Here is a 24,365-nt window from a genome sequence, read left to right as displayed (position 1 = left end):
TGTTCATAATCCAGTGCTGTTATCATGTGTTTCTCTATGGCATGTTGATAATCCGGTTTGAGATACTAGCTAAATTCTGCATGGTAACCAATTTAAGATTGCATCCCAATTTGTTTGACTAATAAACACTTTTTCTTTTACTTTTTTCATTGCAATGCAGTAAAAGTTATTGTAAAAAACAATGAGCGTACACAGAGGCTAATTCGCAAACTTGGATCAAGTTAGGTCTTAAAGGTGAACTATGCAAGGTTTTTTTTTAGCTTAATTTACCTCAACTGATCAGCTTCGGAGTCATTGGAATGGTTATTTGACTTATTCCGGGTTGAATGATGGCTGGCTCGCTTCCCCCTAAAGCCTGTGACCGGAAAAAACACACTTGCAAGTTTGTGCCACTGGGCGGTGGCATGACAAACAGACAGTTTCGCAGCCTTGCGATCATGCTCATGAAAAGGCAGACTGACCGATTGTAAATTATACACACTAAAGCTTTGCAGAAAAACTTGCAAGCGTAAAACGGGAAAACAGTGAAAAAATCGCCAAACCTGCATAGTTCCTCTTTAAAACAGAGATGGAGAGAATTGAGAAGGCAACTCAGTAGGAGAGATAACAAAAAGAGAGAAAATATTAAAGGAACAGGAGAGAATGATGGGTGAGGAGAGGAAAGAAAAACAAGAATAATGGAAGGGAAAATGAACAAAGAGAAATAAGATCTGTTCACAGAGCACTGTTTGACACCAACAGTTATGGACTACATACATAGATATCATAGATGCAATGATCATGGATTTCAGCTCACAGAAACACATCCAGTTTGCCCTTTAAAACAGCTGCTCAGGGAGAGCAACTCAAAAAAACTAATTCAAAGATTACACACAGAAATCTCAGCCCCATGCCAAGCAGCCTTTCTATGGGGTGTACTATGAATCTCGATTAGTGGGTTAGTGAGGTATGCTGCGCTCAAAACCAGGGTATGCTGTCATACGAAAGTGGATTTGTTTTAGCGTCGCTGTATCACCATGTTATCTTATGCCCGCAACCAAACCTGGTCGGGAGCAGGTTATGTGCTAAGTTATAGCTCAAATCGTGAAAAACTACCGCCTTCTGACCAATCCTAACCAATCCATTATCTTGAAAAACAAAGTTATCTCACATGTGCTAATCTGTCATACTTCGAACAGGAGCAGCTCTGCCTCTGAAAACATTTTGAATCTCGGAGGCGCTTTTAACTACAGTATGTTGCGCGTGCAAACATGTCACTACTATGGATGTGCATGCCATGCAATATCTGATGACCATCGATTTTTTGATGTTATGGGTTAGACACTAAAAAAGACCACCCTAGATTTCTCTGCCGCTCATAAATGCGGAAGTAATCGTTGGTTAACCTAGGCTGTCGTGTGCGTCTCCACGTTTCCCAATCGGTCAAAGTCACCCCAACCACAAGAACGCGCACAGATCTGAGCTGAAAGCCTAGTTTGATAAATTCATCCGTGAGCGAGTTTCGTAATACCACTCAACTCTGATTGTGAGTTTCGCATTTATCCATCCAGGTTATCCAAAGAAAGCCTGGGGTGCGTTTCCCGAAAGCATCGTAAGCCTACGATGATCGTAAAGTCCCTCTTACGACCGTCTTAAGATTTGCCGACTGTTTCCCGAAACCATCGTAGCTTAAGAGCATCGTGAAAACACTCGTAGATCTACGAGTGATCCAGAGTTCTCGTTACTGCCTAAGAGTGTCGTAACGCTATGCCTCAGTGGAGTCACCAGCAGGATATGCAGGGGGATTACAACTAAGAATACAATGATCCAACTTACGTTACCATTCTTTATTGTAAATTTACTTGTGATGATTCAGATTTTAGCGTGCACAATAGCATTCATTCAATGGACATAATGTTATTAAAACCGGACAAGAATAGCCTACAAGTTATGAAAGGAGACGTTGCCAGAAAACTTTGCCATTATCTTTTTGTGTAGCCTTTTCTTTTTTCTTTTTTATTAGGCTTATGAGGTAAAAACAGAGAAAGGAATATGTGACAATAGTCTGTTCTGCGTCAAAATCTAAGCCTATAGGCTATGTTATTTAAGCCTACACATTTCCTCATTTTCTTATCAACCTCTTTATTCAAACGTCTGCATAAGTGACACGAAACATTATTGCACAGGCAGCACACCGTGCTCTCACAAGTAGGTTAGCAGAAAACTCGCATAAACGATGTAGGAGTAATCTAGCCGAAGCCTAATATACATATCTTCCAACAAACATACAAACGGGGCAACAATCTAATGTTAAATAATACAAAAGTATGTATGCGTGTGGTATATGGCCTAGGCTAATTGGAATGCTCACATGCAGATGTCAAAGGTTTTCTATTTTCGTATTGATGTTAATTAATGTATAGATCCGAAGTTCAGACGGTGGCTTAGCTATGACGTGCAGTCACCTGACATCACCATCAAATTAGGGGATATTTCAGAACTTTTATCGTGGACAGCTCCCTTAAGAGCATCGTAAGAGCAGTGCACGCGCGTTCACGCTACAAGCATGTTCGGGAAACAGTCAGCAAATCCTAACGATCGATCTTAAGATGAATCGTAGAAAACCCTCGTAAGAGTGTCTATCCATCGTTATCGGGAAACGCACCCCTGGTTATGTTCAGCGAGATTCGTAGTATACCCCACTAGTCTCCCCTCTCTACAACCATGAACTGCTCTTGAACTTAACTATTGGAAACTGAAATGTATCTGTATCTGTGTTTGATATCAATGTTAATGTATTAGTGTGAGAAGTAAAAGGGTCTCATTTGTAGATAAGTGTATAAATGTTGTTCTGTGGTCTAGGAGAAAATGGTCTGTGTTCTGATGAAAACACTCCTATCGCCCTTCGCTGTTGATGAGAGATATCCTGTGTATCCATGGTCTTTTACATGTATAGTGTCTGTGTTCATTTCTAGTTTGGAATGTTATCCAAGAATCTCCTGTTCTGGCTGGATACTGTAATTTCCTGACTATTAGCCGTGGCTTATGCAAAATGTATTCCGCTATATGAGGTTAATACAGGGGGCAGTTAATATAGTGTTAATATGGCTTTGTTTCTTTTAACTTGCATAAAACACTGGCTTATACACAATGCAGCTTATATGCGGGAAATTACTGTACTTAACGGTAATAAGAATGAGGTGTGAGGATTTTATTCTGCTTGCCAGAGCTCCCACCTTCTGTGTAGTTAAATCTATGCTAAGCACCATTCCTGCTTCTCAGGATTCACTTCTGTGTAGTCACATCTATGCCAGGTATGCTATTGTGACTATTAGGTCTATTTTAGATTGATTGCTGAATTGTCTTTGATACTTTATTGTTGTCTGTGTCTTGAACATTATTTGATTGTAAGATTGTATTTCTGTCATTACTACAATAAAGTGTCATGTTAATTGGTAATCTGTAACTTTCCTGAGGTGGTATTTCTAGAATGGAATTTGTTTAACCAGACACCTAAGCAGTGTAACCATGTATATTATGAGGACTTGTTAAACTCGTTAAAAGTGGATTAAGTTAAAAGTTATTTCAGTAAGATTTCACCAACCCAATGTAGCATCTGAGTGTTAAAAGCCTGGGCCTGGAACAAAGAAACTGCTAAACATCACTGAACTGGGAAATACTGTTGATGGTGTCGGGTTGGATCCTTTATGATTACCAAATAGCCTTATAGTGAGATAACCTTTTGCAATGTTATCGTTGATTGATACTCCATAGCCAACAGTAACAACCTGGCTAGCCTTTATACTGTAGCATAATTGGAGTCAGATGGTTAATACATATTAAATAGTTTAACTCAATCTCAATGAAGCGCGGGATAAGACGGAATGTTTGTATTTCCAGGCTTTCACCTACAGTGCTTAACTGATGAGTACCACCGCCCCATCTCCAAGGGTGATCTTCTGCGCCCCATGAGCTGGGAAGTTGATGGGAGGCGTCCCAAAAAGCTGGTACCTGATATCTGCACATCAGATGTCATCAGCGATAAATCATGTCACACTGAAACTGAAGGAGAACTGCATCCCTACAGACAGTACAAGGATATCTACACCAATTCAGATCATGATCAGCTTCAGGAAGTCATTCAACATTAATGCTTTAAAGTCTGAACTATGAATCCAACACACCCTAAATACTGCAGAAAAAATGCAATTTAGACTCGGTGAGCCACACTTGGAGAAACACTGGGCTCAAAGTGTGCTCCGCGGAGTGCAATATATGATTTTTTTCCCGCTGGATATTTAGGAAGTTAGGTGGTCAGTGAGGTTTTTTTCATTGGTCAAAAAAAGTAAAGATTTTAGAGGACGGACCACACCCTTGAGGTGTATCACTTTGAATCTGAATTCAGAAAATGTTGCTGTTCATCCCAAGTCTAAAGATTATTATTTTTAGTCGACTCCACCATGTAAATAAGCTACTCATTATTCATAAGGGAGGTTTTTCTCATCACATGATGGCAGGAGTTGTTTGTTATTGCATTACATTAAAGGTCCCAGAGAATGGATGAATTGAGTATTGCACTGTGTTCTCTGATGTTAAAATAGTATATTTTCAACTTTGATTTAAAAAAAATAAACTCAATTGCAATTTTACAAGACTAATTAAAACCATATATTTAGGCTGGGTATTGAAATGGTCTGTTTGACTAAATGGCGCCCTCTTTGGCAACCCCAATTGAACTTCAATGGCTTTGCGAGGTCTGACATCACAAGCAAGCAGTTTTGCTGAATCGCCCGTTTTTTAGTGTCTATTTCTAAGTTCAAGATTTCCATATGAAGGAGGGCACAATCATGCCTCATGTTCATGATAGCTCTTTGTTTATGCACAACCTCTCATAATTCATGAAAACCAAGAAAAAAATTATTTCCATTCTCTGGGACCTTTAATCACTACATCTGTGGTGTGCATATGTGTCAATGAAAATTAATCATTACACAAATCAAAACATGCATGGTGTGCAGGTATGTAAATAAAACAGAATCATAACATTCATGGTGTGCAGGAATGTAAATAAAACTGAATCATAACATTCATGGTGTGCATGAATGTAAACTAGAGAATGTAATTCCAAGGAAATTACGAGTGCATGAAAATGCAAAAATGTACAGATAAATCATATATGTTCATTAAGGTGTTGCTAGGGTAGACATGGTGGTTTCATAGTTTATGAAAGTTGATAGTGCAAAGATAGACAGTTTAAAATTGAATATGGATAGCTTAAAAGCTGTTGATAAAAAGATAATTTAATGAATGTTGACAGACCGATAGTTTAATTGATGTTGATAGGTAAATACTTTTAAATGGATGGCGATAGGTAAAGTTTAATGGATGTTTAATGTTTCGCTAATGTTTGCTAACAGTTATGTTAATAATGCTAATATGCTAATCAGATTGCTTAGCTAACTTAGCTCATGTTTGCTAGCAGTTTTGCCATCAGCAAACTTAACTAGAGAATGTAATTCCAAGGAAATTACGAGTGCATGAAAATGCAAAAATGTACAGATAAATTATGTAGATATGGTTACTAAGGTGTTGCTAGGGTAGACATGGTGGTTTCATAGTTTTTGAAAGTTGATAGTGCGAAGATAGACTGTTTAAAATTGAATTAGCTTACCTGATTACCAGATTAGCTAACATGGCTAATGATTTTTAGCAGTTATGCAAAAATGCTAACTATGCTAACAATGCTAACCATGCTAACTATGGTTACAAGGTTGATTAGCTAATTTAGTTGATGATTTCTAGCAGTTATGCTAAAAATGCTAACTATGCTAACAATGTTAACTTTGCTAACGATGCTAACCAGGTTGATTAGCTAACTTAGCTAATGATTTCTAGCAGTTATGCTAAAAATGCTATCTATGCTAACAATGCTAACCATGCTAACTTGCTAGTGAGGACTTTTATTTTGAAACATTTGTTGCTAGGCTATCCATGATGGCCACTATCAGAAATAAAGAAGTTACTGTAGTATAATCATGTTGGTTGCTATGGAAACTGTCATAAAAGCTTAATTTTAATGGTTGCTATGTTGGTTGCTAGGTAGCTGGAGGTTTCATGTAGTTGACTGGAGGCATAGTTGATGATAACTGACAGTTGGAATGGTTGAACAGTTAAATAGTTGAGTATTTTCAATGGTTAAATGATTTAATAGTGTATTATTGCAGTGAGGACTTTTATTTTGAAACAGTTGTGGACAGAGTAAACAGTTTAACAGGATATGTAGTCTTCACAGAGAGGTTGCTAGGTTACGGGGACGCTGGCGAGACTGACGCCACTCCAGCTGGCATGTTTTTATTTGACTTTTTTAAAAGTTTTATAATTTCATGTGAATATTTTTCCAATCGACTCATAGTAATATTTATCATACATATTTTTGTATTTAGTTCGCTATTTTTATTGACATTTTCCGCCAGGGTAATCGCTATATTCAGAAGTTTCCCGTAGTTTCGCCTAGTTGCGTTGGCTCAGCTACCACTGCTCGGTCATCAGCGAGGCAAGAAAGCTACTGCGGTGCCGCCTACCTGTCTGCCTGCCTGCCTCATCTGCCTGCCTGGTCTCTGTGGATCCTGCACGTCCTGTCCTTGAAGGAATACTGCTAACACCTGGCCTGGACTGACCAGCTAGGCCTACTCACTGCGAGTTGCGCTGCATTGGAGCTTGCGCGGTTTCGAAACTTTGGCTACACAGTGTCTCTCTCCCTCTCCATCCTGCCGGCGGATCGCTTAGATTGCCGTGTTAGTCGGTTGACTAGCTTGTCCTGGGAGATCGAGGCTTTGTGCTGTGTCTGCCTGCGTTGTTGCGCGCCCATCTAAAGCTCACATCAACAGCTCACATAGTCTGTGTAGACTACTGTACATGGGTGGATTTCTTTACACCGCGGAGGAACTTCGACAGCACGCCTTCTCCATTGCCACCTCTATTGCCACTTCTTCCATCGATGCAGATGTGCTCCACCTTTGCAAGGCTTCAGGGATCCTTCGGAGGAAGCGCTACACGCACAGAGGGTCACGCCGCTCCTTTACCATCCATCGAGCGACGGAGGATGCCATCCCGACTCTGCAGTCTCGATGCGTGTAGTAGATGGGAGAATGTTAACTCTGTCATGTTAGAATTGTCCACTAGGGGGCAGTATCAGTTCAACTAAAAGACAATGTAGTAAGTAGCTCAGTGCTGTGCTGTAGAAGTAGTATTCAGAGACTGCTAGGCTGATGTATTGCTCCAACAAGTGTTCTAGTAAACTTCAGATAATGACTACATGCTGTGCGCCTGTCCTTTACTAATATCCAGGATATTACATCTGGCGACGAGGAAACCGGTGAGCTCGGTGGACGTTGTTAACAACAAAGATAACAAGGAGAGTCTTGAGAGCTCGACAACGCGGACATACGGCTAATGTCGGATGACGGGGAAGCTAACGCTAACCAAGACGTCGAGATGGCTACTGCAATGGTAGGAACGCTTACTGCATTTGACAGTCAGACCCAGACTTGGGAGGAATACGTCGAAGTGTTGGGACATTTTTTTGTGGCGAATGGGATCACAGATGAGGGAAAGAAGCGGGCGATATTGTTAAGCTCTGTTGGCAGTCGGACGTACAGTTTAATGAGGAACTTATTGAGCCCACACAAGCCTGGCGAAAAGTCATATAAGGATTTGACGGATCTGCTTCAGTCACATTATAACCCGAAGCCCAGCGAAATAGTCCAAAGATTTAAATTCAATTCGAGGACTAGGGCGACAACTGAAACCGTGACTGAGTATGTGGCAGTGCTACGTGAGCTAGCTCAACATTGCAACTATGGTGATAAGTTGATGGAGATGTTACGCGACCGGCTCGTGTGTGGCGTTGCAGATGATCGCATGCAGAGGAGATTGTTGGCGGAGCCTGAGCTCACATTTGAGAAGGCCTTGAAAGTTGCACTGGCCATGGAAACGGCGAATAGAGATGTGCGTGATCTGCAACTGAAAACACTGGAGGGCACCGTGAGTAAATCAGCACCCCAACTGCTAGTGCATAATGTGGAGTCACACTATAAAGGACAAGGAAAAGCAACACCGTTCACGTGTTACAGGTGTGGGGGTGAACACATGGCGAAAGACTGTCGATTTATCAATGAAAAGTGCCATGCCTGTGGTAAAAAAGGACATGTAAAGAGGGTATGCAAATCCTCGCCACCTGCAGGCCAGCAGCTTAAGGGTGGAGGGAAGCACAAGCAGTTTGAAAAAAGTTTCAGGAATGATAAAAAGCAGTCTGCGCATCACATTAGCGAATCCCCGGAAAGTGTCACCAGTGATGAAGAGGTGTTTACGATTTACAAGCTAACAGAGCCAAAAATAACAAAAGTAGACCCCATGGTTGCACAGCTTAACATCAATAAGAACATTGTTGAATTTGAGGTGGATACTGGCTGTAGTGTGACGATTTTATCAAAGACAGAATATGCTAAGTTACGAACAGCAGGGGGCACACAACAGTTGCAGGACTGCTCAATGACTTTGAAAACCTATACGGGTGAAAAAGTACCAACACTGGGGGCGGCAGATGTTACTGTAAGGTACAAGGGCCAAGTCAAACAGCTGCCAGTAGTGGTCGTAGCAGGCCCAGGACCAAACCTGTTAGGCAGGGCATGGATAAAGGCGCTGGGAATGAACTGTGTTCTTATAAACAAGATGGAGCAGCAAGAGCTGACATTGCAATGTGTGCTTCAGCAGAAGGAAGAGGTTTTCAAGGAGGAACTGGGAACCTGGAGAGGTCCGCCAGCGAAAATCTACGTCAAAGAGGGCGTGGCTCCAAAGTTCTATAAACCCAGGCCAGTACCCTATGCTATGAGGAAGAGGGTGGAGATAGAGTTAGAGAGACTCTCAAACCAGGGAATTATCGAGCCAGTGAAATTCTCAGAGTGGGCAGCACCGATCGTGCCAGTGTTAAAACCTGATAATTCGGTGCGCATTTGTGGAGACTACAAGCTCACTGTCAACCAGGTGTCCAAACTCGAGCAGTATCCAATACCAAAATTGGAGGACTTGTTTGAGAAGTTGTCAGGTGGCGAAAAGTTCAGTAAACTGGACCTGAGCCATGCGTATCAGCAGGTGATACTTGATGAGGCATCCAAGCCATATGTCACTATTAATACGCATAAAGGTCTGTTTCAGGTGAATCGTCTTCCATTTGGGGTCTCCTCCAGTCCAGCCATTTTTCAACGAATGATGGAGAGTCTGGTGGCTGGTATCCCGAACGTAGCTGTGTATTTGGACGATATTCTGCTGACTGGCCAGAGTGACCAAGACCACTTGGCAACGCTGAATGAGGTGTTAACACGGCTGCAGGAAGCTGGTCTTCGTCTAAAGCGCAGCAAATGTGCGTTCATGGAACAGGAAGCCGAGTTCCTTGGACACAAGGTGGATGCCAATGGACTTCATCCTTTGCCACACAAGGTCAGGGCAATACAAGATGCACCAGCACCGTCTAATGTCACAGAACTTCGGGCCTACCTAGGACTGCTCAACTACTACAACAGGTTCCTGCCAAACCTGTCGACATTGTTATCGCCTTTGCATGAACTGTTAAGGAAGGAAACCGCATGGAAATGGGAGGCAGGACAAGAGAGAGCTTTTGAGGAGTCCAAGCGACTCATGCAGTCGTCTGATGTGTTAGTGCATTATGACAGCCAAAAAGACCTGATCCTGTCTTGCGATGCATCTCCTTATGGAGTGGGTGTGGTGTTGTCGCATCGCATGCCAAATGGACAAGAGAGACCGATCAGCTTTATGTCTAGGACACTAACATCTGCTGAATCAAACTACTCACAACTGGACAAAGAAGGTCTGGCGGTGATATTTGGCATTCAGCGGTTCCATAAATATTTATATGGAAGAAAGTTCGTAATTTGCACTGACCACAAACCTTTACTGTCTCTTTTCAATGAGATGAAGGCAGTGCCTCAAATGGCCTCCCCTCGTATACAGCGGTGGGCAGTAACTCTGAGAGCGTATGAGTACGAGATTGTTTACAAGCCAGGAAAACACCACAGCAATGCAGATGCGTTGAGTCGACTCCCTCTGCCTCAACAGTCTGTAAAGAGAGAGCAAGAGGACCGAGTGCTGATGATGGAGAATGTGACCCTCGTCTCGGCAGCAGAAATGAGTAGATGGACAAGCAGAGACCCTGTGTTGTCCAGGGTGACACAGTTCATCCACCATGGTTGGCCGCCACAAGACCGAGACCCAGCTTTCCAACCATATGCTGTTAGGCAAACCGAGTTAAGTGTGCAAGATGGATGTGTCCTGTGGGGCTCACGTGTAGTGGTGCCGCCGCCGGGAAGGGACACTTTGTTACAGCAACTACATCATGGTCACATCGGCATCACTAGAATGAAAGCTTTAGCGCGAAGCTACTTCTGGTGGCCAAAGTTGGATGCCGACATTGAAGCTGTTGTTAAAAGATGTGTCGCATGCCAAGAACACCGTAACTCACCAGCTCCCGCACCACTCCATCCCTGGGAGTGGCCGAGCAAACCATGGCAAAGGTTACACATTGACTATGCAGGACCTTTTATGGGACACATGTTTTTGATTGTGATGGACGCTCATTCCAAATGGATGGATGTTTATCCTGTAACGACCTCAACCTCAGCCAGCACGATTGAATGTCTAAGAAAGAGTTTTAGTAATCAAGGACTACCAGAGACAGTTGTGTCCGATAATGGCTCGTGTTTTGTGAGTGCGGAGTTCAGAGAATTCATGCAGAAAAATGGAATCGAACACATCACTTCAGCTCCTTATCATGCTTCCTCCAATGGTTGTGCTGAGCGCGCAGTCCAGACATTCAAGTCAATGATGAAGAAGGCAGGTGAGGGAAGCCTGACCACTAAAGTGTCAAGAGTGCTGTTTAGCTACCGCATCACACCACAGTCCACCACTGGGCTGTCACCGGCGGAGATGTTGCAAGGGAGAAAATTAAGATCAACGTTAGACCTTATCCATCCGGACCGCAGAATGAGAGTGGAACGGAAACAGAACATTCAAAAGAAACATCATGACAAGCAAGTGGCAGGGAGACAATTCCAGGAGGGAGATGCAGTGATCACAAGGAATTTTAGTCATGGACCTAAGTGGATTCCCGGGTTCATTACCAAGATAACTGGTCCTGTCTCCTACAAGGTCATGCTTGGTGATGGCAGCATTGTGCGCAGGCACGTCGACCAGATTTTGGCCAGGGTGGAGGACAAGGACTGGGAACCAAAGATCATGGACACCCCGGGGCCGGCTGAATCTCCAGCAGCAGCTATGGCGGCTTCAAAGAGTTCCATTCCTGAGGGAAACTGTGGTGTTCCAGAAGCAAGCACTCAAGATGTGGCTGAACCGACTTCAGAAAATGCCGAACCATCAGTTAGGGACATTCAACCTCCAGGTGCTCCACTGCAGTCACGATGTTCGACTACACCTGCTCGTCGGCCGGTGAGACCGATGTCGAAGCCAATTTATTTGAAAGACTACGAGTGTTAATGATATTGTAAAAAAAAAAAAAAAAAAAGTGGACTGTGTACTTGGTGTGACAGTACTTAGTCATGGTTAAATGAAAACATGTTTAAACATTATGTACTTTATTTCAAGGTCACAGTTAAATGGGAGTGGCTGTTGCATGTTTCATGGATTTTATGCAGGGAGTTGTATGTTGTTCCCAAGACGTATATTCTGTTGAAATGTTTGTTAACGGAAGTAAGCAACTGCTTAAGGGGGGAGGAATGTAGTAGATGGGAGAATGTTAACTCTGTCATGTTAGAATTGTCCACTAGGGGGCAGTATCAGTTCAACTAAAAGACAATGTAGTAAGTAGCTCAGTGCTGTGCTGTAGAAGTAGTATTCAGAGACTGCTAGGCTGATGTATTGCTCCAACAAGTGTTCTAGTAAACTTCAGATAATGACTACATGCTGTGCGCCTGTCCTTTACTAATATCCAGGATATTACAATGCGGCTCTCCTGGGCGACTCAATCCAGTTGGCAACTTTGCACTCCGAAAGAAAGTCCTCCACGAACATCTCATCACCATACGGACTGTGCCTGCTGCTGCTTCTGCTGTTGCCACTGCTGTACCCGACGCTGCTACCACTGACTCCGGTGAGGAGGTCTCGCACAGCCGGGTAAACTTTCCTAGCTGTGGCTCATTGCAAGACCGGCATGAGCAGGACTCTTCTCTGGTTAGATTTGCTGTTTTAAATGCTCGCTCTATTTCAAACAAAGCATTTATTCTTAATGACCGTTTTACCTCCCACCATCTAGACTTTTTATTTATCACTGAGTCTTGGCTCTCTGGTGATGACATCATTGCACTTGGTGACCTTTGCCCTCCTCAGTGCAGCTTCTTAAACTCGCCTAGGCTCTGTGGTCGTGGTGGTGGGCTAGTTACAGTGTTTAGGAACAGTTTCAAATGTAGATTTGTACCTACTGATGTGTTTTCTACTTTTGAACTACAGCTGTTTAAGATTAACGCATCTGTACTTTGTGCCTTAGTTTACCGTCCACCAAAAATTAATTGTAAATTCATTCAAGAATTTGCCGATCTTCTGTCTTATATGGCCTCTCATGCTGATAAGTTACTAATCTTGGGTGACTTTAACATCCACATATGCTGCCCATCTAAACCTTTGGTCAATGAGTTTTTAGGCCTTGTTGACTCTTTTAACCTTGTGCAGTCAGTTATGGCCCCTACACATCAGAAGGGTCACATACTAGACCTAGTATTGTCCTCTGGTTTCTCAGTTTCCAATGTTAATATCGTTGATACTGGTGTGTCTGATCATTTTATGATTTTATTTGAATCTGCTCTGTTTTGTCCCACCCCTCCTTCCCCTTCATCCTACTCCCTTGTCAGAGCTATTAATTCCACCACGGCTTCACATTTCTCTAATAGTTTCATGCTCTCTCTTTCACCTGCTGTCTTAGATTCGCTTTCCTCCTGCACAGACACTGAGGATCTACTTACTCTTTTTAATACTTCCTGTCTTGCCACCCTTGATTCTGTAGCTCCTTTAAAACAAAAGCGGTGTAAACCCAATAGGTCAACTACTCCTTGGCTTAATTCCACTACCCGTTCGCTCAGAAAGGCTTGCAGGAAAGCAGAACGGAAATGGAAAAAAGATAAACTACAGGTTTCCTACAATATATTTAGAGATTCTCTTAAGGCTTATCAAAACACAGTCAAAGCAGCGAAGGCAGATTTCTATGCTAAGCTTATTAACAAAAATGCCCACAGACCTAAAGTGTTGTTTAACACAATTAATTCTATCATTAATCCTCCTTCCACCATATCCTCTCTGCCTGCTACAACAGAAACCTGTGAGATGTTTCTCAATTTCTTTATTGACAAAATTGACATCATAAAATCTCACATCTCACCCTCAACTTCTGATCCTGCTCTGTGCCAGTCTGTTATTAACCGCCTCCAACAGTTCCAACCAGTCTCCTCCTCACAGCTGTCTGATGTGGTCTCTCATATGAAGCCCTCTTCTTGCCACTCTGATATTCTCCCATCTCACCTTTTCAAGGAAGTTTTTGCAGCCATTTGCCCTTTTGTTTTGAGTACCATTAACAGCTCTCTGGCTAATGGAGTGGTACCCTCTGGCTTTAAACACGCTATTGTACAACCTCTCCTGAAAAAACCTAGCCTTGATCCTATTGATTTGAAAAATTATAGGCCCATATCTAAATTGCCCTTTCTATCAAAGATCTTAGAAAAAGTTGTTCTGTCTCAGGTCTCTTCCTATTTAAACACTTCTAATATCCTCGACAAGTTTCAATCTGGTTTTAGACCACTTCATAGTACAGAGTCTGCATTACTTAAGGTCCATAATGATTTAATGCTCTCTGTTGACTCTGGTTCCTGTGCCCTTCTGGTCTTATTAGATCTTAGTGCTGCTTTTGACACTATTGCCCACAATATCCTTTTAAAACGCCTGGATGTTGAAGTCGGTCTGCAAGGCACTGTATTAACTTGGTTCAGATCCTATCTAACTGATAGATCTTTTTCAGTGCATTTAGGTAATGCTTTGTCATCATCTGCTCCCATTAAGTGTGGTGTCCCCCAGGGTTCTATTTTAGGGCCTCTGTTATTTTCTTTATATATGCTTCCCCTGGGGTCCATTTTTAACCGTCACAATATTCGTTACCACTGCTATGCGGATGATACCCAATTTTATATACCAGTGGCACCTGAAAATTCCTGTTCATTGAGCAACCTTTTTCTTTGTCTCAGTGACATTAAGAATTGGATGGCTAACAATTTTTTACAGCTTAATGAAAATAAAACAGAAGTGATCATTTTTGGACCATCAAACTCTGTCAACACTCTTAGCAAGGCTCTTGGCCCTCTGTCTGTTAACCACCACAGTGTTGTTAAAAACCTAGGTGTTTTCCTAGACTCTGCTTTGACTTTTAACAAGCAAGTCAACAGCGTGGTCAAAGGGAGTTTTTTCCAGCTTCGATTAATAGCCAAACTTAAGTCCTGTCTTTCCTACAGTGATTTAGAAGTCCTTATACATGCCTTCATATCATCTAGACTTGATTACTGCAACTCACTGTATGTAGGTTTAACTAAGTCAACCCTGCACAGACTCCAGATTGTCCAAAATGCTGCAGCAAGATTGCTAACTGGATCTAAGAAACATGACCACATTACACCTGTGTTGGCTAAACTTCACTGGCTCCCTGTTGAACAAAGAATTAATTTTAAAATTCTGCTCTTTGTTTATAAAGCCTTACATGACTTAGCACCTCAATACATCTGTGATCTCTTAATTCCTTACTGTCCTCCTAGACTTCTTCGTTCTTCCTCACAATGTCTTCTTTCTATTCCCTCTGCTTCACTTAAATCCAAAGGTGACAGAGCTTTTTCTGTCTATGCCCCCCAACTCTGGAATAGCCTTCCTGATACTATCAAATCTTGCCCCACTATTACTAGCTTTAAATCCAACTTAAAGACTTACCTCTTCTCCCTAGCTTTTAACACTCCCTGACCTCCCCACCTCTCCCTCAAATGTTTCCTTTTTGTTTATCTCCACTGTTTCTTATTTGTTTTTATTTTTAGTTTCATTGTTTCATTAATATTATCACAATGCCCATCCTTTTGCCTACTAATATTGTATTATTATTATTATTATTGTTGTTATTATTATTGTTATTTATTTGTTCTATGTAAAGCACTTTGGTGCAATGCTGTTGCTTTTAAATGTGCTATATAAATAAAATTTGACTTGACTTGATTGTATGCTTAAAGCCTGAGAGAGAGAGAGCTGCTGCAGGTGGGGCTGGCCACCTGGCATAAGATTCTAATTGCCCTATTATGATGTCATAATCCAATGTTAAGTCTATGGGAGAAATTTTTTTTAAAAAAATTAATATAAATTCAACGATAAAGTTTTCAAAGTTGAAAAAAACATAGCTGAAGTCACCTAAGTAAGACCTACGCAGTGCAGTTTGAATGAAGTTTCTACGTCGAACGGTTGAAGCTGAATTGAACGCACAAAAAGCGTTAGAAGAAGAACTAGAAATGCAATTCCAAGGAATTACCAGTGCATGAAAATGCAAAAATAGATAGATAATGTAGATATGGTTATTAAGGTGTAGCTAGGGTAAACATGGTGGTTGCATAGTTTACAGAGAGTTGATAGTGTGAAGGTAGACAGTTAAAAGATGAAACATTCCAGTTCTAACTTTACTAATGATTTCTATTCATGTTAAAATGTTGATTAGCTAACTTAGCTAATGATTTCTAGCAGTTATGTTAAAAATGCTAATAATGTTAGCAATGCTAACTTTATTAACAATGCTAACCAGGTTGATTAGCTAACTTAATCGATGATTTCTAGTAGTAATGCTAAAAATACTAACTATGCTAACAATGCTAAATTTGCTAACAATGCTAACCAGGTTGATTAGCTAACTTAGTTGATGATTTTTTGCAGTTATGCTAAAAACGCTACCTATGCTAACTATGCTAACCATGCTAACTAGCTAACTTGCTAGTGAGGACTTTTATTTTGAAACATTTGTTGCTAGGGTATCCATGGTGGCCACTATCAAGAAACAAGAAGTTACTGCAGTATAATCATGTTGGTTGCTATGGAAACGGTCATAAACACTTAATTTTAATGGTTGCTATGTTGGTTGCTAGGTACATGGAGGTTTCATGTAGTTGACTGGAGGCATAGTGGATGATAACTGACAGTTGGAATGGTTGAAGAGTTCAATAGTTGAGTAGTTTCAATGGTTAAATGATTTAATAGTGTATTATTGCATTGAGGACTTTTATTTTGAAACAGTTGTGGACAGAGGAAACAGTTTAACAGGATATGTGTAGTCTTCTGAGAGACTGTATGCTTAAAGCCAGAGAAACTGACAGTTGGTGCCCAGGTGGCCGGCCAGCTGGCGTAAGATTCTAATTGCTGCCGTGATGTCATAATGAGCAATGTTAAGTCTATGGGGGAAATTGTAATAGTTTTTAACTCATAGTTTAAAAAGTATAAAAGTTACAAAGTTGAAAAATACAAAGCAGGCATGGCATAAGCAAGACCTACACAACAACGTTTGAATGAAGTTTCTACGTTAAACGGTTGAAGCTGAATTGCGTGCGTTAGAAGAAGAACTAGAAATGCAATTCCAAGGAATTACCAGTGCATGAAAATGCTAAAAAAGATAGATAATGTAGATATGGTTACTAAGGTGTAGCTAGGGTAAACATGGTGGTTGCATAGTTTACAGAGAGTTGATAGTGTGAAGGTAGACAGTTTAAAGATGAAACATTCCAGTTCTAACTTAACTAATGATTTCTATTCATGTTAAAATGTTGATTAGCTAACTTAGCTAATGATTTCTAGCAGTTAAGCTAAAAATGCTAATTATGCTAGCAATGCTAACTTTACTAACAATGCTAACCAGGTTGATTAGCTAACTTATCGATGATTTCTAGCAGTAATGTTAAAAATGCTAACTATGCTAACAATGCTAAATTTGCTGACAATGCTAACCAGGTTGATTAGCTAACTTAGTTGATGATTTTTTGCAGTTATGCTAAAAATGCTAACTATGTTAACAATGTTAACTATGCTAACTAGCTAACTTGCTAGTGAGGACTTTTATTTTGAAACATTTGTTGCTAGGGTATCCATGGTGGCCACTATCAGGAAACAAGAAGTTACTGCAGTATAATCATGTTGGTTGCTATGGAAACGGTTATAAACACTTAATTTTAATGGTTGCTATGTTGGTTGCTAGGTACATGGAGGTTTCATGTAGTTGACTGGAGGCATAGTTGATGATAACTGACAGTTGGAATGGTTGAACATTTCAATAGTTGAGTAGTTTCAATGGTTAAATGATTTAATAGTGTATAATTGCAGTGAGGACCTTTATTTTGAAACAGTTGTAGACAGAGGAAGTAGTGAAACAGGATCTGTAGTCTTAATGAGATTGTATGCTTAAAGCCTGAGACAGAAGGTGCCTCTCATAGCGTTTACGCGTCCTCTCTCGCTCCTCACTGATCTACATAAAGAATGATGGAGCGGCAACAATGGGATAGTCTAGCCCTTCTTCTATCTTTCTTTATGTAGATCATTGAGGATCGAGGAGCGAGGGAGGACATATAAACGCTGCTTGAGAGGGACCCACAGTAAATACTTTAAAAGTTGTATGTAGATAGTCTAATTAATGTTGATAGACAGAATGTTTAATGGATGTTGATAGGCAGATTGTTTAATAGATATTGATTGACAGTTTAATGGGTGGATGAGTGAATGGTCTGAAGAAGATGAGTGGATAGAAGGTTGGATGGAATGTGCCTTATATTCTTGTTAAGAGAGACACTGATACAGCTCTCTGAGAGTAGTTGACACAGGTGTAATCAATTTAACTGGCTAGTCTTAAGAGTGCCAGAGTACTCTTAAAGCCTGAGACAGAGTAAATAATTTAAAAGTTGAATGTAGATAGTCTAATTAATGTTTAATTTAAAGTTTAATGGATGTTGATAGACAGATTGTTTAATAGATGTTGATAGACAGTTTAATGGGTGGATGAGTGAATGGTCTGAAGAAGATGAATGGATAGAATGTTGGATGGAATGTGCCTTATATTCTTGTAGAATGGAGAGACACAGCTCTCTACTGAGAGTAGTGGATACAGATACAGGTGTAATCAATTTAACTGGCTAGTCTTAAGAGAGCCAGCCTGAGACAGAGTAGATTGTTTAAAAGTTCAATGTAGAGCGTCTAATTGATGTTGTTGATAGGCAGACTGTTTAGAATGGGTGGATGAGTGAATGGTTTGAAGAAGATGAATGGATATAAAGTTGGATGGAATTAGGAGGACTTATTTTGATACTGTTGTGCGCAGAGGATACAGGGGAACAGAATATGTAGTCTTCAGAGAGGAGCCTGAGAGAAACTGACAGTTGGTGCCCAGGTGGCTGACCAGCTGGGGTAACATTCTAATTGCTGCCGTGATGTCATAATGAGCAATGTTAAGTCTATGGGGGAAATGGTGATAGTTTTTAACTAATAGTTTAAAAAGTATAAAAGTTACAAAGTTGAAAAATATAAAGCACATATGGCATAAGCAAGACCTACGCAACAAAGTTTGAATGAAGTTTCTACGTTAAACGGTTGAAGCTGAATTGCGAGCGTTAGAAGAAGAAGTTTAATAATAATAATAAGAAGAATAGGAAGAACAGTACAGTGCATTTTCATGCACTGTAATAATAATAAGAAGAAGAAGAAGAAGACCGAGGAAGAACAGTACAGTGCATTTTCATGCACTGTAATAATAATATCGATAATAAGAAGATGTCGGATAACAGTAGAGTGCATTTGCATGCACTCTAATGATGGTGTTGGAGCTGTCAGTGGCTGCACAGTCATATGTGTACAGTGAATACAACAGAGGGCTTAACACACAACCCCGTGGAGCACCAGTGCTGAGAACAAAATCTCAACTTCACAAGCATCTACATACACCAAACTTTTCAGTCTCATACCTAACCATATTTAGAAGGTTTTTACAGAAGGGCTTGTTAATATATTATTCTTAGCCTGATTTGTATGACATGTTATTCCTAAAAAACATAGCGAAAATTGACTTTTTAAAGGCTATTGTCATTATTTCCTGATGTACTGAATAACTGAATGAGATATCCATAATTCCCTCTGTTAAATACATTTAATCTCTTGTGTGAACAAAATGAAAAGAAAAAAAAACTGGCTTTATCCAATGGTCATATTTTATTTAAGTTTAAGCAAATCAGCGCATATTTAATTGTATCATGCCTGATTTGCATATTCAAACATTAGTACAGAAAACTTGTAATACATTTATTTTTCATATTGACCTAGGCAATCAACTGGTGAAATTTCATTGTGATATCTGCTTTTTATTTTTTTTTTTACCCTATTCACCTGTAGTATCTCCACCTTATATTCAACACATTGGACAAGAAAGGCTTAATATATGAAATTACCCAAGGGATTTCACCAGGCACCCTCCTAAATCTTCAAGAGGTACCCCTAGTCTACTAGATTCTGCAACAAAAAAAAAACTTTAACCGACAAAACCAGGTTCACCTAAATTATGGCATTTGGCTGCTGGTCTATGATGTATTGATTTCAGAAAAAGACAGTTTCTGGTAAGACATTTGCTAAACAATATTTTTCACACTAGAATTATGGCAACTTGTTCAATATTATTCCTAAAGGGTGAATGTATGGGTTTAGAGGCCTGAATAATCTTTTTATGATATTCAACTTCAGAGATATGGACCTTTTTCAAGCAAAAAGTGACCATGGCAATCCATTTGACATGAAAATAACCTGAATATAGGAAGATAATGATAATTCCTTGTATCAAATCAAGTAGAAAAAGTGTCATTATACAACAATTTATGACTAAAGAAAACTGAGATATAACCTTTTCTCTTTTCAGTGGGGGCCGTTTTGGATTTTACGGTAACTGCCACTAGGGGGGCCACCCCAACTTGTATCCATGGATTTTTAAAAACCTTAGGCCCATACCTAACACCCTGCCAAAAATCAAAAACTTTTCCAGAAGTGCCCAATCTTCATGATTTTTCACGTATTCGGCCCTAGCTATTTTCGGACGTGGAATATCTCACTTCGGCCCCTCGCAAAGCCCTGGATGCGATCACTCTCTCTTCTCCATCCAGCTGCTGAGTGAGGACCGCACCAAGCCCCACGTTACTGGCGTCCGTTCGGACTTGAAATTCCACATCTGGCATAGGTTGACACAGTACCGGCGAAGAAAGGAGAGCCTCTTTTAGTGCAAGGCAAGCACGCTGGCAGGTTTCTGTCCATTCCCATTTAACTCCCTTTCTCTTCAGATGGTTTAACGGCGCGGCCAAATCTGCCATTCTGGGTATGAATTTGTGGTACCATCCAATGAGACCCAGAAACCTCTGTAGACTTTTCAAATCTGTGGGCGCTGGATACTCTCCAATAGATGCCACTTTCATGGGATCTACTTCCACCCCCTTTCCAGACACAATAAGACCCAAGAAGGATAGAGGAGTCTGGAACAGATGACATTTCTTTACATTAAGGGTGAGTTGCGCCTGATGTAACTTGGCAAAAACTGTATCCAAATCAACTAGGTGCTGTTCAGGTGTTTTGGAAAAAAATATGATGTCATCAATGTACACAAAGCATTACTTCCCTTTCAACTCGCCTAGAGCTTGTTCCATTTAACGCTGGAATGAAGCTCCAGCATTTCGTAATCCGAAAGGCATAGATTTGAATTGGAATAATCCCTCCGAGGTGATCACAGCAGTCTTCTTCTTGCTCTCTTCAGACATCATAATTTGCCAGTATCCACTTTTCAAGTCGAACGTACTAAAGTAAGCACGGCCTGCATAGACTCCAGTATCTCATGAACCAATGGCATTGGGTAAGCATCGTGGTGAGTTTTGGCATTCACCCCTCTATAATCAACACAGAATCTGAATGAACCGTCAGGTTTGGGAACAAGCACCACTGGTGAAGCCCATGCAGAGGATGACGGCTCTATTATTTTATCTTTTAACATTTTGTCTATGTGCTGATGGATAACAGCTTGCTTATGAGGGGATGTTCTGTAAGCCCGTTTCCAGACAGGCACTTCATCTGTGGTCAGAATCTGATGTTGAACGATGCTGGTGCGGTTCCATACCATTGGTCCAACATACCATTAGTCCGACATCTCATTAGTCCGAAAATGAACCATTGACCAGAGATCCCATTAGTCCGACATCCCATTGGTCCGAAAAAAAGAGGCCCATTGGTCCGACATCTCATTAGTCCGACCATACAATAAATAAACAAATCCAGACTTTGGTCTATTTCCTAAAAACTCCGTCTGCCACTGTTTACAGTTAGACTGATGTAACGCTGTAGTTTGATTTCAATTGCAGGGACATAGGCTAGGTTAGTGGATGGGTGCGTGACTGTCACGCAGGTGACCTCGCATCCCTCGATGAACTTCGATCATCTAGCATTAGATGTGTTTTATTTTGCAAACGAACATCGAAGCTAACATGTTTCAGTCTTATACTTTCACACGACAAAACCACAAATTAGCCTTCCAACATAGCTAAACGTAAGGACAATGAACTTACCTTTATGGTCTAGGCTACAAGTTATCCACAGTTAGTCCACAGTTATTTCCATCGTGCATTCTTCTCGATATGAGCTAGAAATATAATAGAGCCTTGCCATATTCTTCTATCAGGTGGGTGGCCCTGGGGAGGGTCAACTGGTCTACCTCCGGGATTTTAATGTGAGGGGTCGACATAAAATTCAGGACCTGTGGAGCCCAGTGGTGTATCAGGTCGTAAAACCCCCCCCTGACGGGAGAGGGGTGTACACGATTGCACCAGTGAGTGATCAGAGTAGGGTAAGACATGTTCATCGTAATCTCCTGAAGGCCCGTTTAGGACCGGACCCTCCTATGTGTCCCCCTCAGACTGGCTTATTGGCAGAGGAGATTCTTGTTGCAGGGGAAGATGAGGTAGATGGTGACTTGGCCCTCTTGGTCCCTGCGTCTGCCCAACACCCCCAAGAAGGACCTGCACCTATGGCCGTCTGCTCTCTTCCAGTTCCTGAGCATACCCTCGGCCCTGTTGCACCTCCTGTCCCACTAGAATTGTGCCTGCCAAGCACGAGCATGCCAGTGATGCCATTAGCTCCCCCATCGGAAAACCTGCCTGGTACCAGTGAAATAGTCCAACGGCGCACCTCCAGGGCTACGGCGGGCCAACACTCTAACCCCCACCGGCTACCACAAGCCGCAAACCACACAGCAAGTGATCCTGTTGGCCCGTTATCTAGTGCAATTTCAGCCGTATTTAGGCCCTGGAATTAGGTAGTTTGAGTTTGACTTTGAATTCCACCGTCGGGACGACGATGCAAAAAGGTGGGACAGATTGTAGTAGGACTAATGGGTGGAGTCCTTTGTAATTAGTCAGCCAATCCGTTTATCTGGCTACCGGATAAAATAGTAGGGTGCGTTCGCTTAGGCAAACGCCTGGACACCTGCCGTTGCCACTTCCTGTTAAGCCCCTTCCTACCCGGTTGCTGCACCGTCAGTGCTTGCCTCACTCTTCCCGCACTGTTTGCCTCTCCCTTCTCGTTCATTGTCTGGCTCCGTGACGAGCTGCTACTTGAATTGGCCTGGACACCTGCCGTTGCCACTTCCTGTTAAGCCCCTGTCTACCTGGTTGCTGCACCGTCAGTGCTTGCTTCGCTCTTCCCGCACTGTTTGTCTTTCCCTCTCGTTCAGTGTCTGGCTCCGAGTGACGAGCTACTACTTAATTGGAATTGCAAGTCGGCGTTGGCATCTACCGCCGTCTGGGCTAGCTCACTGCTGTTTTGCTGTATTGATTCTCCTGCAATCGCATCGCTACTTCCTGCTTCACCGACGCTAGCGGCGGTGGCGGATGCGGACACCCTATCTCACTACTGTGTTTGTGGCGTGGTTGTGTTCTGTGTTGCCTGTCCTGTGGTTTATGTGTCTGAATGCAGGCCTAACCGTTGACTTATTATATTGTCTGTGGTGATTTGAGTTGATCCCTCAGTTTGTATTATTTCTGATGTGTCTGTTTATGTTCTTTTGATGCACTGGTAGGAGGCCATTCTCTCTTGCTGCAGATCACCAGTGATCGCAGTAGCTGCCGTCCTGAAACTTGTGTTAAGTTGTATTTTGCTGATTTGTGTTATTGTCCTGTTGTATTCCTCTTTTTGATTTACACACTGGGGGGAGGCCATTATCTTGCCGCAGATCACCAGTGTTTGGCAGCCTAACTATTTGGAATTGGTTTGGTTAAGTTTATCACCAGCAAGACACTCCCAGCTGCGGGCCACCCATATCCCATTGCACGGCTGTGCGTGTGCGTGTGTGTGTCCCTGTCTATTGTTAATTTCTGTCTCTTTATTATTCCCAGGAGCTGAGGGCCTAACGTGGGGAGGGCAGCTGTTCCTCTGAGGTGGTGGTGTCCCTTCCTGTGTGCTGTGGTCACGTGTGCTCTTTGCTGTGGATCCTCCTTGCCGTGTGTGTGTGTGTCCGCGCACGTGTGATTGGTTGACTTCCCAGGACCCCCCTGGCCTATGGTGATCTCTCTCCCCACTGGTAAGCCTCAGCCCCGGTCCTCTTCCCCTGTCTGTGTCTTATCTGTTTGCGAGTGTATGCGAATCCTACTGGTATCTGTTTTATTACTTTGTGATTCTATTTGTGCATCAATAAACACTTTTATGGATGGAACCACGTCTTTTGCATCTTGAGTAAAACGAACTTGTGTGCCATTACTGAACCTGGTTGTGAACTAAACATTGAAGTAATATTCCTCTGGGTGAAATTCCCAGAGTGGCGTAGTCGGGCTCTTTACAATACCACTTTGTCACACATTGTTTAATTGCATATAATATCTCTGTAGTTCTCATGTAATATCATTGTATGCACATGTAAATTTTTTTATACACGCGCACCTTACCCGAATGCGCTAGGTGATGGGGGCGGTCTGAAGAGGGTATCAAGTGCGTGTGTGAGATTTTGAATCTGTGGCGCCAGTAGGCCTAGCCAGCTCAGTGCTGCGGCAACGAGTGTTTTTAAATGTTTTCCTGCGAGTTTGAAACTAACAACAATAAAAGACTACAGAGTAAACGTATTTTCACATCAGTTAAACGCTGTGCGCAGTTTGGACCGGTGCATTACCAAACAGAGGACGCACGAAGAGAGAAAGTCTTCGCGGACTGCTGGTGCATTCACCAGAGTTGGTGAGATCGATTGTTTTTTTGTGTTT

At 41.8% G+C, this 24,365-nt stretch overlaps 1 protein-coding gene across 1 annotated transcript; it reads left to right on the top strand.

Annotated features, from left to right (window-relative positions):
* Positions 1 to 7,473: 7,473 nt before the first annotated feature.
* LOC134079086 (uncharacterized protein K02A2.6-like) lies at positions 7,474 to 23,551 on the top strand. The gene is made up of 5 exons (XM_062535255.1): positions 7,474 to 11,449; positions 12,000 to 12,157; positions 21,800 to 21,946; positions 22,034 to 22,277; positions 23,511 to 23,551. Exons 1-5 carry the CDS (start codon positions 7,474 to 7,476, stop codon positions 23,549 to 23,551), a joined length of 4,566 nt encoding a protein of 1,521 aa, XP_062391239.1.
* Positions 23,552 to 24,365: the final 814 nt, after the last annotated feature.

The sequence above is a fragment of the Sardina pilchardus genome, chromosome 4, assembly GCF_963854185.1.
Source record: "Sardina pilchardus chromosome 4, fSarPil1.1, whole genome shotgun sequence".
Classification (NCBI taxonomy): Eukaryota; Metazoa; Chordata; class Actinopteri; order Clupeiformes; family Clupeidae; genus Sardina; species Sardina pilchardus.
Note: the sequence above shows the minus strand (reverse complement) of the source record. Positions and strands in the feature narration are given on the sequence as shown.